This window comes from Furipterus horrens, unplaced genomic scaffold, assembly GCF_987537825.1.
Source record: "Furipterus horrens unplaced genomic scaffold, mFurHor1.1.pri manual_scaffold_6, whole genome shotgun sequence".
Taxonomy (NCBI): domain Eukaryota; kingdom Metazoa; phylum Chordata; class Mammalia; order Chiroptera; family Furipteridae; genus Furipterus; species Furipterus horrens.
The window spans coordinates 120,328,981-120,343,346 of record NW_028327176.1 but is presented as its reverse complement, the minus strand read 5'-3'; the positions used below and the strand labels follow the sequence as shown (position 1 = coordinate 120,343,346).

The 14,366-nt window shown below is 42.5% G+C and overlaps 1 protein-coding gene across 1 annotated transcript in view; it reads right to left on the bottom strand.

The window, feature by feature from the left end:
• CD109 (CD109 molecule) overlaps nucleotides 1–13,589 on the bottom strand; it is a 133,986-nt gene extending 120,397 nt beyond the window's left edge. The window contains exons 1-2 of the mRNA XM_090282669.1: nucleotides 13,394–13,589; nucleotides 12,116–12,288 (exon numbers count right to left, since the gene is read on the bottom strand). Coding sequence (XP_090138795.1) covers nucleotides 12,116–12,288; nucleotides 13,394–13,467 — 247 coding nt within the window. The 5' untranslated portion in view covers nucleotides 13,468–13,589. The remainder of the gene's footprint in view (nucleotides 1–12,115; nucleotides 12,289–13,393) is intronic.
• Between the last annotated feature and the right edge of the window lie 777 nt (nucleotides 13,590–14,366).

Here is a 14,366-nt window from a genome sequence, read left to right as displayed (position 1 = left end):
GCACCAGGAAGCGACGGAATCCCTCCAGAAATCCTAAAGAGCGGGAAACCAGTCCTGCTACAGCCGCTCCATCATCTACTCTGTCTCTGCTGGAAGGAGGGTTACATCCCCCAGGATATGAGAGACGCCAACATTATCACCATGTACAAGAACAAAGGAGACCGCAGCGACTGCAACAACTATCGGGGCATCTCTCTCCTCAGCGTCGTCGGCAAAGTATTCGCCCGGGTCGCCCTTGCCCGCCTGCAGACCCTTGCTTCCCGCGTCTACCCAGAGTCCCAGTGTGGCTTCAGAGCTGGCCGATCAACAGTGGACATGATCTTCTCCCTACGCCAGCTGCAGGAGAAGTGTCACGAGCAGCATAAACCACTCTACCTCGCCTTTATTGACCTCACGAAGGCGTTTGATCTGGTCAGTCGAAGCGGACTCTTCAGCTTGCTACGGAAGATTGGCTGTCCACCACATCTGCTTGCTGTGGTCATGTCCTTTCACGACAACATGCACAGCACGGTGTCCTACAACGGCGCAACCTCTGAGGCCTTCCCAGTCAGCAGTGGAGTAAAGCAGGGCTGCGTCCTCGCACCTACGCTGTTTGGAATCTTCTTCTCCATGCTCCTCCAATACGCCTTTAAGGACTGCAGCGAGGGTGTCTTCATTCACACCAGATCCGATGGCAAGCTCTACAACCTGGCCCGTCTACGAGCCAAGAACAAAGTCAAAGAGGTGCTCATCCGTGAGATGCTCTTCGCCGACGACGCAGCTTTGACATCACACTCCGAAGAGGGACTCCAGCAGCTAGTCACTTGCCTTTCCCACGCATGCAAGGAGTTCGGACTAGTCATCAGCCTGACGAAGACGAATGTTATGGCTCAAGGCACGGGGACTCCCCCATGCATCACCATCGACGGATACACCCTGGAGGTTGTCAACGACTTCACTTACCTCGGGTCCACCATCTCGAGCTCTCTGTCAGTCGACTTGGAGGTCAACCGGAGAATCGCCAGGGCAGCCACAGTTATGGCCAAACTGAACCGGCGAGCGTGGAACAATTCCAGCCTCACTGAGAAAACCAGACTGCGCATCTACCAAGCCTGCGTACTCAGCACTCTCCTCTATGGCAGCGAGACGTGGACCACCTACGCAAGGCACGAAAGGAAACTCAACAGCTTCCACATGAGGTGCCTGCGACGCGTCCTGCATGTCGCCTGGCAGGATAAGGTCCCCAACACCGAGGTGCTGAAGCGAGCCAATATGAGCAGTTTGCATGCAGTTCTTAGTGAGAGACGCCTCAGGTGGCTCAGCCATGTCAAAAGAATGGATGCAGGCCGTATCCCCAAAGACCTCCTCTACGGCGAGCTAGCAGAAGGCAAGAGGATGAGAGGGTGCCCAAAACTGCGGTTCAAAGACATCTGCAAAAAGGACATGACACAATGCTCCATCAATCTCAACACATGGGAAGTTCAAGCAGACGACCGCCTAGCCTGGAGGCTCGCGGTCAGGCAAGGTACGTCACGTGCAGAGGCTGCGCGCAACGAGGAGGCGGCCCAGAAAAGATCGAGGCGGAAGCAGCGTCAACAGCAGCAACAACAGCCATCTGCCTTCACCTGTAACATGTGTGGCAGGGATTGTCACTCCCGAGTCGGACTGCACAGCCATTCTCGGCGGTGCAGATAGACTCTCAAGAAGCTACGCCATCGTCTCTCGAGACGGACGGCTGCCGACGACGACGATCTTTTCAGAGAGACTTCTTCCTTCCTCAAGGGATACAGAATAAAGTTGAAGGCCCACTCAAGTCAGAATCAAACAGCCATCAAATAAGAGACCTGGCCACATGCCACAGGTTTGAGGGGGGCATGAGTACTAATATCTAACACTGGGAAATGTGAAGTACAACACAGCTGACACTCCTGAGTGTTTATTATGTGCCAACACTATGATAAATGTTGTAAGGTAGTACACTTAAAAAAGAGGAAAAGAAACAAGTGAAATTATTTTTAATAACATATTTAACCTAAAATATCCAAAATCTAACCATTAAACATGTGATCAATATAAAAATTATTGAGTTTTATTGAATTTTTGGTACTAAATATTCGAAGTCCAGTGTGTACTTTATGTGCACAGTCTGCCTCAACTAATATGAGCCACATTTCAAGTGCTCAAAAACTAAATACAAGCCCTGGCTGCTGTAGCTCAGTGGACTGAGTGTCGGCCTGCGAGCCAAGTGTCGCTGGTTCGATTCCCAGTCAGGGCACATGACTAGGTTGCACGTCAGGTCCCCAGTTGGGGGCGCAATTGAGAGGCAACCACACAGTGATGTTTCTCTCCCTCTCTTTCTCCTTTCCCCGCTCTCTAAAAATAAATAAATAAATAAACAAAACTAACAAATAAATAAATAATTTAAAAAAAGAAAAACTAAATACATGTGGCTAGTGGCTACCATATTGGACAGTGCAGTTTTAAAACACTGACTCATTCAAGTCTCACAACAATGTTCTGAGTAGTTACTATTATTATTATCATTATAGAAATAAAAAAGTGACACATAAGAGATTTCTGGCCAAGATGGAGGCCTAGACTGACACACTCCATCTCCCTCTACAACTAAGAAGGAATACAACTACTGCAAAACCAGAAGTAATCAGAAGTTCCAGAAAATAAATGGAAGTCCAAACTATAAAGTTATAAAGAAGTGGTACTAGTCCGGACAGGTAGGAGGGGTAAAGCCAGGGTGGAGAGGTCAAGCTGTGCTGATCACAGCAGCAGCGGCAATGGTGGCAGGATGGTGGTAAGCACAGACACCCGTATTTAAAGGGAGTCAAGAAGCACCTGGGGAGCACCCCAGCTGCAGACCAGACCCATCAGCTTGCGATTCCAATGCCAGGGAAGGCAGACCACCATTGTCTTGGACTGTGAGGCCCAGAATGGGTGGGAATGAAGGAGGGTCCTGGGCTCTCAGCGAAGAGTGAGCAGCAGGAATCCATCTTGGACCCCCACTCCTACAGAAAACGCCACAGCGTGGTGAGAAGGGTCGCCTGGTTCTGATGAGTGCATGGGGCTCCGCCACCTATAGCATAGGGGGTGTGACAGTCCCACCCAGGAAGCAAAGGTAAACACAAAACTGTCAGGATGGCACAGATCATGATACAGATCCCAATCACATAGCTGAACAAACAGCAAATATCTAACCTAATGAAGCAGCAGATAGGAAACCTTGCTGAGGAACAGTTCAGAGCTTTGGTTATAAAAATGCTTACAGACCTAACAGCAGATCTTAAACAGGACAAAGAAGGAATGAAGGCTAGTCCTACTGAAATGAACAAAAACACACACGAAACTAGTGGTGAGGGAAAGAAAACCAGGGATCAAATCAACAAATTGGAACATAGAGAATGAACGAACAGTCAATCAGTGCAGAAAGAGAAAATGAAAAGTGAGGAAGATGAGGAGAGGCTCAGAAACCTATGGGACAGCTATAAGTGGGCAAAAATCCAAATCGTAGGGTTTCCAGAAGGTCAAGAAGAACTAGAAATTGAAATTTTATGTGAAAAAATAATGAGGCAGAATTTCCCTAACTTGGGGAAGGAAATAAGACTTACAGGTGCAGGAAGTACAGAGAGTTCCAAATAAACTGGACCCAGGGAGAACCACACCAAGACACATTATCATCAAAATGAGGAAAATTAAGGATAAAGAGAGAATCTTAAAAGCAGCAAGAGAGAAGAAGAGAATTATATACAAAGGGGTGCCAATAAAACTGTCAGCTGATTTCTCAAAAGAAACTCTGCAGGCAGGAAGGGACTGGCAAGAAATATTCAAAGTAATGAAAAGCAAAAACCTACAACCACAAACACTCTATCCAGCGAAGCTGTCATTCAGAATAGAAGGGCAGAGAAAGTGCTTCCAGGACAAAGTAAAACTGAAGGAGTTCATCAGATCCAAACCACTGTTACATGAAATGTTAAAGGGACTTGTTTAGGAGAAAGAAGATCAAAACTATGAACATTAAAATAAAAACTGTATCACAACAACCAACAACCGAAACAAAGGCAAATTAAGTAGGCAATGAGAGTGGAAAAAGAATTATAGGTATGGGGAACATTATCGGGGAAGGTCAGCGGGGAGGGGGAATGGGGGAAAGGGAAGGAGATGGTACAGGAATTAAGCATAGCAGTAGGGAGTGGAGTAGACAGGAAGATGCTGAGAACTATATGCACAACCAATGGGCATGGTCTAAGAGGGAGGGGGACAACTGGAGGGAAAGGGGTCACTGGGTGGAGGGGAACAAAGGAAAAATGAATTGGGACAACTGTAACAGCGTAATCAATTAAGCATATTTAAAAAAATAGAAAGAAAAAAAAACTGAGAGAATGAGATGAAGTGACTTGCTCCAAGACCACAAAGGTAGTAACAGGTTGTTTTAACGGTACAATTCCAACATGCCTACAGAGCCCCCATTTCAACCCACTGTGTCCCCCAAACTGTACAGGACATACCTGGCTATTTATTCCATAATATTAGTCCAAACAGAATCTCATAATCTCTCCCTTCCCTTCCTCTGTAGCTTAGTGCACTCTTGTGTTAGTATTTGGACATATCCGCTCATCCATCTTTTCCCTCTTATCCATGTTGTTATCACCTCCATCCCTTGCGTAACCCTGTAGACAATTACCCCTCTCCTGTTACTCCATCTCACATCAATTTGATTATTAATCCAGCCAGAGTAACTTAGAAAGGCAGGAAGGCAAATTATTTTTCCTGCCCCATACTACCATCATAAACAACCGCTTTCTCTTCTCTCTAAATGTGATCCCTCCCCCATACCAATACAAGTATCAGCCTTTGCATTCCAATGTCCCATAACCATCAGGGACCCAAGTTAGGGCACCACCAGGGAATATCTCCAACTTGTGCTTCTCTCTCCAATTAGCCACGACTTTTAACATTTATTCCTGCTTCCAATAAAGAGGTGACCAATCTGCATAATTCTGAGTCAGATAGATGTACTTTGGTAAAATTTTTCTAAAACCTTATTTCAATTTTATTTTCTTCATCTCAAATTCATACCTCAAAATGTTTCTTTCCTTATTTACTCTCTTCTATTTCTTTCTTACATCAAAGAAAAACTATGCTTTTTTTAAGGACAATCTACTCACCCAAGTTCCTGGTCCTGATCCCACCACCTCTTACCTGTAAATTACCTACCCCTCTCTTCTGCATCAACAACTTCACCTCTTTACTGTGCCTTTTAACAGACCTCTCCTTTCAGTTGTCTAACTTCTGCGGAGTGATCTGCGCTTTCTGATTATATTTTCACACCACCCGCTTATCACTTACAACTTGGCTTTTCCTCTCAACTTAAAACCATTCACTTGGGGATCACCAACGCCCTTTTCTTCATCCTCATCTTCTCTTCTCTGACCTTCTATGACACTTGGCATTGTTAAAACCTCTGTAACTCCCTTGGTTTCTGAGACATCTCACCATCTTCAATCTATCCCTGTCTCTGGCTGCTCACTGTCCAGCCATTTCATTGAGCCCTTTGCCTCCTCCCAAGCTCTGTCATCAGTCTCGTTCTTTTCATAAGCACTGTCTCTCTTGTGCCTCTCATGTATTCCCATCAAGGCTTCAAATCCTGTCTGCCTCTCTGAAAACAATGCCTTAAACTTTCTCCCTCATTATAATTTCAAAACTATCTGCTGAACATCTCCACCTGGATGTCTCCTCAAACTTATATCTACAGCAGAATGTAACATCTTTTCAGAAAACACACACACAAACCTCTGTCTCCTTCTCTTGACCTCACTCTTAGCCACTGGCTCTTTCCTCTGGCACACCCTTCCCTTCTCTAGTAAGGGAAATAACTGTTCCCACTACATGCCATTGTGTCAGCGGAGGCGGAACATTCATAAATGGATATTTGTATAGCTCTGGATGTAAAAGGTAAAACAGCACTACACACAGGGTTACACATAATAAGTACTATTTACAAACCATATTGAATTTTTTATACAAACAAAAATAAAAACTCTCCAGCCTTCTGCACTATTATATATTATCCTTCCAAAACCTCTGAACTTCCTCTAATACCTTCCTTTCTCTTCTTCCCCACCCCTCAATTATTCACATTTCACATAGAGCAAATAATAAAATAATGGGGAGAAATGCAACTGGGTAAACAACTAGTTTCAGCATTGCAAAGCCATCTTAACAACATAAAGCAGCAATGTTCAACCGGTGTGCTGCAAGACTTTTTAAAACACACAATACCTGACTATCTAGTCAGGGGCACTGACCTCTTTTCCCTTAAGACTGTCAAATAAAAAAATGACAACAGTCAACACAACAACAGCCATCCGGTACGGATGAAAAAATTATACCTATTTTTTGGTTAGATTGACAAAAAATATATTTTTTAGGGTGCCACAGAATTTTAGTAATTAGTTTATGTGTGCCATAAGATAAAAAGGGTTGAAAAGCACTCACCTAAAGGATCAAACAGCAACTCAGCCCAAATTCTTAGGATCTGTCTTCTATTTCCACCACAACCCTCAGTGAGTCACTGGAACAGTGACTCATTACGTGTTAGAAGAGGAGCTGCAAACATTTACTGCAAACATTTAACTTGGACTTTAAAGAATCAGTATGTTCACTTTCAACTTCACTCAATCACTGATTCATAATCAAACCCAAGTTTCTCCTCAGCTTAAAATCAACACAATGCTTAGGGTGAGGGGTTGCTCGAAAGGCAAATATGGAAGTCTGGGAGGCGCCTTCTCTCAGCTGCCATGAATCATCATCAACTTGCAAAGACATGCCTCTCGCTCAGACTCTCTGGTACTGGGTCAAGAACAATTCTTTAGATACTAAAAGGTAGCTGTTCTCAGATTAAGATGTCTAAGAATCACCTGTGGTGATTGCTTAAAATCAAGTTTAGATTCCTAGACCTTACCCATGCCTTGAGGGGGTGGCCACAAATCAATATTTTTAATAAGTACTACTTGAACACTGAAAAACACAGCCACAGAAATTAATTTTATAAAGATCTATGAGGTTCCTAGCCCCACACCCACCCCAGTGCAGAGCCATTAGTCCATAAAGAGCCACTCCACCTTGAGCTGAAATAAGAAACTTGCACAAAAATGCAGGCAAGCATTTTAAAACTCCTTAGTTAGCCTTATTTCCTTCTGTATCAAAAAAAAAAAAAAAAATCAACATCCGCAAATATATCGTTGGTCTTACACACAGTTCTGTGTATGTTAGGAAGGTTTCCTAGAGTATAATGGAAATAGCATTGGATTGCAAATTTCGGGACCCACAATCTGTTTCCACCTGTAAGTGATTTCACGTTGGGCAAGTCACCGAACACCACACCTCAGCCTCCTCCGCCATAAATTAGGTCATTGAGTTGGCTTATCTCTCAGGTCCTGTCCAGCTCCAAAGTTCTATGAAGCTCAAAGTAAATTAGAAGGAGAGCTAGCATTGCATCTTGAGATTCTTCAGATCCAGATTATGTTTTGTTAGATCCAGGACTAAACTCCCACCAGCAAACATAAAAATGATTTTTTAAATCACTTTTATGTATTTAAAATTTTTTTTAAATTTATTTTTAGAGAGAGAGGAAGGGAGAGGAAAGAGAGGAAGAGAAATATCAATGTGCAAGAGAAACATTAATCGCTTGCCTCTCACACCCCTCCAACCAGGCACCAGGCCTACGACCCAGGCATGTGCCCTTACTGGGAGTTGTACCAGCAACCTTTCGGTTCACAGGCTGGCACTCAATCCACTGAGCCACACCAGCCATGGCTGAAAATGATTTTAGAAGAAGATGACTGATACAACTTTGCATCGATATTACGAAGTAAAGCACACAAAAACTATTTCTTGCTTTTCCAGGCAGTAGAAAACTTTCAAATTCAGAAACAGCAGAACTTCAAATTCAGGCTTTACCATTTACTACTGTGTTAAGTTAAGAAAGTTAATTGTTCTCTTTTAGCCTCAGTGTAGTGCCTTTTTCAAAGGGTTATTGAAGTTAAATATTGTGCAGAAAGTCCCTGGCACTATGGGGAATTCAATAATTAACACATTAAATCCCTTCCCATTCTGTCCTAGTGATGTGTCTTTTATAGAGTTCAAGATCATCCCAATAGGTGATTAGTAATTGCCTGTGACATTATTATTGCAATTCTCTTCTAATAACGACTACCATTTTCTTGAATAATTCCTATGTGTTAAGTGCTTTAAACATGTTAGCTCACTTAACTCTTACGATAACTATATCATTGTAAAAGGTAAAAACCACCATTCTTCACATAATAAAACTGAAGCCTGTTGAGATCATGACTGCCCAGAGCCACCCAACCACTAATGAAGGGCATTCAGGTAGACTTGCTTCAGAGTCCAAGTACATCATGATTACACTAAGGCCCTTTATCCTCAGGCACCACCGACCTATTTATACATATCACCCACAATAGCAAAGACATGTGAATGAAGAGCCCACGCCCTTTAAAAATAATTCTCACATAACTACAAGTTCAGACTGAGATCTACTAGCAAAGCTGCCTGTGAAAACCTGCCCTAGGAGATCTGCCCACACACTACACTCACTAATCTACTCTCATAAAAACCATGGGACTGATTTTGAGCTACAGGTTATGAAACATATGATCAGGAGCTTTGTTTCTACTGGAATTGAAAGAACTTTTTTGAAGTTTTCAGCTAATATCCCAATTTAAGAACTATTGATTTTCCACCCTTACTCAATCTAGATGGAAAATAACATACCCCATAGTCGATGTGGAAAAGACAGAAAACAATAAAAGACAAAGAAGAACGTTTAGTTCTTTAAAAATAGAAGGTAAATGCCCCATTAACTCTCCAAGATTTTTGCACAAAAAGAAAAGGCAAGTTAGTAAAGAATATAGACACACTCAGAGAATACATCTCTCACCAATACCTCAATGGGAAGATGGAAATAGTCTTGGCACTATAAATAAATGGTGCCTCCAGACCAGCAAGCATTCACCAGGACACATCCTACTCTTTAATACAATGACAGATAATATTATAAACGTAGTTCTGTTCACCAAAGAGATAATGACGGTGAGATTGATAGTGATGGTGATGACGACAGTGGTGATAATGACAAGGACACTTGAATGTCTGAATCTCACCACTAAAACGGTATTATACATTTTTAGACGACTGCACAAAGTTTAGTAGAAACACTTTTTCTAAAGGGCTATTGTTCAAATAAACATAAATGATCCCTAATAAATGTAGAATACATTAAAAATGAATACATTAACTATAATGTAATCAATGCTGCTGGCCTCAAGGTTATAAAGGCAAACAGAATTTTCCCCATGTCTTCAAACAAATGAACTCTTCCTGAGGATAAGCCATACTTTTTTGCCTTTATTAAGGTATATTCTACAATTCAAATCCTTTAGCTATTACTGTTTCTGACAAAAATTAAGCTAGAAATGCATTCTGGTTATGGTGACCACTGCCCTACCCCCGGAATTTCTAAGAAGATGAGGACTGCTAGAAATAGCCACTCAGAAATAGTCCCTGTCCTTGCCCAGCTGTGCTGGAAGATGGAGCTTTCTTAAAATTAACCTTTTCTTGGAGGGCTTCATAAGAAAGTGATAAAAAAAAAAAATCAGACCTAAAATGTTTGCATTTATGAAGTTAATAAAAATGAGCTCTGGCCAGGTAGCTCAGGTAGATAGAGCACTATCCCCATAAGCCAAGGTTGTGGGTTCCATCCCTGGTCAGGACACATACGAGAATCAACCAATGAATGCATAAATAAGTGGAACAACAATTTGATCTCTCTCTCTCTTTCTCCTCCACTCCTCAAATATCAATAAGTAAAAATTTTAAAAGAATGAATGAATCCTAGGAAGATCCAGATTCCATTGATTCAGAAGTCCTCTTTTATCTACATATAGTTACAACTGGAGAAATCAGATAAAACAAAGGATGTGAAAACAAGAAAGGAGAAATGTCTCCATCCTTAAGTCCTCACATTCCAGGAAGCATCTGCTCTGAGAACAATGACTCACAGCCTCTGCTAACAGAATAACATTCTCTTTTAAAAGTGTAATTGCACTCCCAGCAATGGTATTTTCAATGAAACTGTGTATATCAACAGTGTCAGAAACAGTCCCTGAAAGAAACCCATTTTTGATCTTTCTTTTTAAAAGATCCATTCTGCATACAGGATAGTTTGTCTGACCCAGTCTTGAGCACTTCAGCCTTCCCAGAAACATGTGATGGACTGTCCTCTCAAAAGAAAAATCTAAGAATAAAGTTAACAACATGTCACAATAACATGCACCCCTAGTGTTGTTACATTTGCAGAAAAAAAGGAAAGGAGACAGATAAAGGAAATTACAGAAAAGATAATGCAGTGAAAATTCGAGAATAAGAGTATGCAAACATCAAAGCAAAGTCCAAATATTTATCAAAATCATCCAAATCTGCTTTACAGTAAAACTGCCATAGTATAGAGCCAAAATAATGTTTCTTAATAAATAATAATGAATATGGAACTACCTTAACTAATGTCTGCTGTGGCTGAATATTTCAATATTTTCTTTAGCCATTATCAGAAGACCAAGACTCATTCATTTTCAGAAATAATGGTTCAATAAGGAAAGTAGAGGTTCGCCTCCAGGTAAAAAGGTAATGATGCTTCCAGCATCTTCTTATTCAGGATTATTACATGATATATTACGTATAATATTAACAGCTGTTGTTTACTGAGTGCCTAATAGGTGCTGGATACTGATTTTTAACTTGGTAACTGCCCTGGGAATTAAGTTTCATTACCCCTTGTTACAGGTGAGAAAAACTGAGGCTCAGAGCAGTTAAGTAACCTGCCCATGATCACACAACTAGTACTAAGACTCAATCTCAGATCTTAAGCACTAACCGGCATTTCCTCTTCCAGGGAAACAGGCCTCCCTTTTTCCTGACAAAGTGCCCAGCATTACCTCTTCCTGACTCCTATCCCAAACTTATCCACCCAGTTAGTCAACTTCCAGTGATGAAAGAACAACAAATGTCAATCAACTTTGATTTTATCTCATTTCATGATGGTGTTAATTCCTCTATGCTGGTAGAGTATAAATATTTATACTACAAAGAACTGTTGTGGAATCCCATCCACCCTTCATTATGTGCCCTACATAATTTTTTTAACATAACTCTTAACATTATAGGAATTTGTACCTCAATTTCTGGCTTCTGGCTAAACATCTAAACATTCTTCTGGGTAACTGTTCATAGCTAGAGGATAGGCTTATGGGTGATTTTGGTTTATTTCCTTTATTTCCAGTGTTTATCAGGTTGTAAGCACTGAGCATATATTACTCTTTCAATTAGAGAAAAAATAATACAGTAAATGCTACTTTGATGAAAAAAAGTTTGTTTACGTCCCCTCCACCAAAAAATTACTTTCCCCTTAGTACTGAAAAAGAAGACATTCATTGATCAAATTTAATCCTGGGCCAGGTTACATTACAAACTTGAAAAAAGAGATGCAGGTTCTTTTATAAATGGCACCCATGTTTACATTTTTTTTGTTTTGTTACTTTAAAAATAAGGAATTATTTCATAAAACTGGATTTTAATTATTGTGCTGCTTTTCTTTTTTTCCCATAGGCCTATTCAGGAAAGTACTCTACATCCAATAAATAGAGTTTTGTGTCAGACTGTTAACTACACCCATTTCCTCTTCAGGACACACATTCGCCTACATTTCCCAGCCTCCTTTGCAGCTAAATGTGGCCACTGAAAAAGGAGCAGGAGTGATGAGCCATGTCTAGGTCTAGCCCACAAAAACCTCCCACATGAGAAATTCCATGTCCTCCCCCTGCGTGATGAAGGAGCCATGAAAATGGAAGAAACTGGGTCTCTGAATCTCCAGTTGGAAGAACATACAAGAACACCATTTTGGACTTTACAGGAGTAAGAATTAAAAGTATGTTACATAAGCTACTCCAAATCTGGGGTTTCCCTGTTACCCTACCTAACACATGGCTTTATTAACATATTCCAATTATTATAGTAGAAGGGTAAGACTCTACGCTCTTTATCTTACCTTTTTCAAAGACTCCTTCTGCTTCTAGGACAGAGGTGGTGAAGTTTGCTGCCATCTTGACCAGCTCTGCCTTCACGGTTACCTGTGAGGGGCTGTGTTCCAGGAGCTGCACCCCAATAGTCACATTTCCTCCAGGCCTGATAATCCCTGGGGCTGTCACCAGAAACCTGGGCCTAAGAGTTCCCAATAAGAGGAAAACAATGTTTTTTATCCTCACATCTTCATTCTTTTGTGATCCTCAAATTTTATAGACAGTGAGGCAGACTCCCTATATTGTGCCAACTGCAACTGTTCCAATTAATACTGGCCTGCTGTTCCATTCAGCAACTGCACTGAAATGCCATTGAAACAATAATTCCCATAAGTCAATTTTAATACAGTAATTCATGTACCACTAGAGTAGAGTCTGTGTTATTGTTTCCATTTTATAAACCACAAACAGCACAGGATGAGCCTCCGTGTAGATGGCTTACCCCAGGGCATGCAGAAGTTACTGGCAATGTACAAGCCTCTAAACTTCTCTTTTACAGAGGACCTCATCCCAGTGCGATTTTCTTTTTTCTTGGCTTAAGCACACACATGCACACACAGATTTTACCTGTTTCTTACTCAAAACTTTAGGCAATTGTCTAAGAAAATATCTAACCAATACCACTGCTTGAAATATACTATCAGACATTAAACTAGCAGTGGTGAAATTTCCAGGTGTAGCAGAGCATAAAGTCCTAACTAAAACAGCACTTTCTCTGCCCAGGCTAGGGGTTAGGGTTCAACTGCAAAAGCCTTTAGGAGTGGGGGCACTCACTTTCCATTATTTGGGTGCCTCAGTAGTTAACCTTTCTACTATGTCTGCGCCTGAACCACACTTGAGTCACCTAAGCTACACTTTGCCAATGCCAAAGTTGAGGCACCTTGTTTAGAAAATCTAGTATCATATGTCTTTGAAAGAAGAACGCAGGCACATGATTTGGGAGCAGTTTAGAAAAATGCAGAGGCACCGTGGACTAAAAATAAAACGACTCTCTTTAGAAAGTAGTTATGGCCAGAAAGACGCTTAAACAACTTCATGGGTGAAGAAAATCACTGTCTCGTGGAGAACTAAGCTGACGCGACACACGGTCAAAGCTCCTGGCCAGTGCCCGTGTGTGGCTGCCTCCGCGGGGCCAGTTCCCACCCTCTGCTGCACAGCTGCTGCCGCCACCCACAGCTCCGGCCGCGGCACACTGCGCGGCCGGCCTGCCTGCCTGCCCCGCGTGCCCTGCGTGTCCTCGCTCCTACCCGGGGGCTGCGGCCAGCGTCGCGGTCCACACGCAGACAAGGTGGGCGGCGGTTAGGAGCCCTGGGCCCCGCATCTCTGCAGCGTCTGCCTGGGCAACCTTCGGCTCCTGGAGAAATTCGTGGGCACTGCGGGATGTGGATTTCCACCTCTTCCCTGATTTTTTTTTCCCTGAGTCGAGTTCAGCAGTCTGAAATGGGCGCGCCTAAAAGCAGAGTGAGAGATCTAAATTGAGACAGGACTTGGTGGCTCCACCCCTCCCACCCGTACGGAATGGCGCTTCTTGTTGCTCTGGCAAACATCGTAAATCCAGGAGGGTCAGAAAGCCGTCTCTAAATGCAGTCAGCCCAACCTGGCTCCAGCATCTCTGCTCCCCGTGGAGCATACAGGGCGCCCACTTACCCAACCCACCGGGTTTCTCGGGCTGTTTACAATAGCGCTCTACCAACGATGCCCAGAGTGAGTAAACAGGCTTATCCTTGTGAGGAGAAATTCATAACAGCTATGTGAAATGGAAAAAAATTAATCATTGTCCTCCAGGCTGTGAGTCAGAATTTTAGAGAAATGGCGCGCGCGCGCGCACGCACGCGCACCAAACAGGGATGTATTTACTGGGTAGTTTAATGTATATGAATGTGCACGTGAGAAAACTTTATTACCTTGAAACAAAAATTGAGGTATATTTTTTTTTACCTCACTAGGAAAATGTGGTTTCTCGGCTTAGAAAAGAATTCTGGCACATGCAAGAGTTGCCACTTGGAACTCTGAGAAACAATTGTGGAGAGGCTTTATACTTTTGGATGTCTAAACACACTTGGAACAGACAATATTCATTAGAACTGTAAAGTTTGGAGCAATTTGGATAATACAGCTAGTAGTGGTGTGCTCTCCTGGGTGAAGAAGATCAGTGGCCCTGGCGCCCCAGGTTACTGACCTCCAGCTCCTCACTGCCCTGGTTTGTCTGCAGCTCCTTCC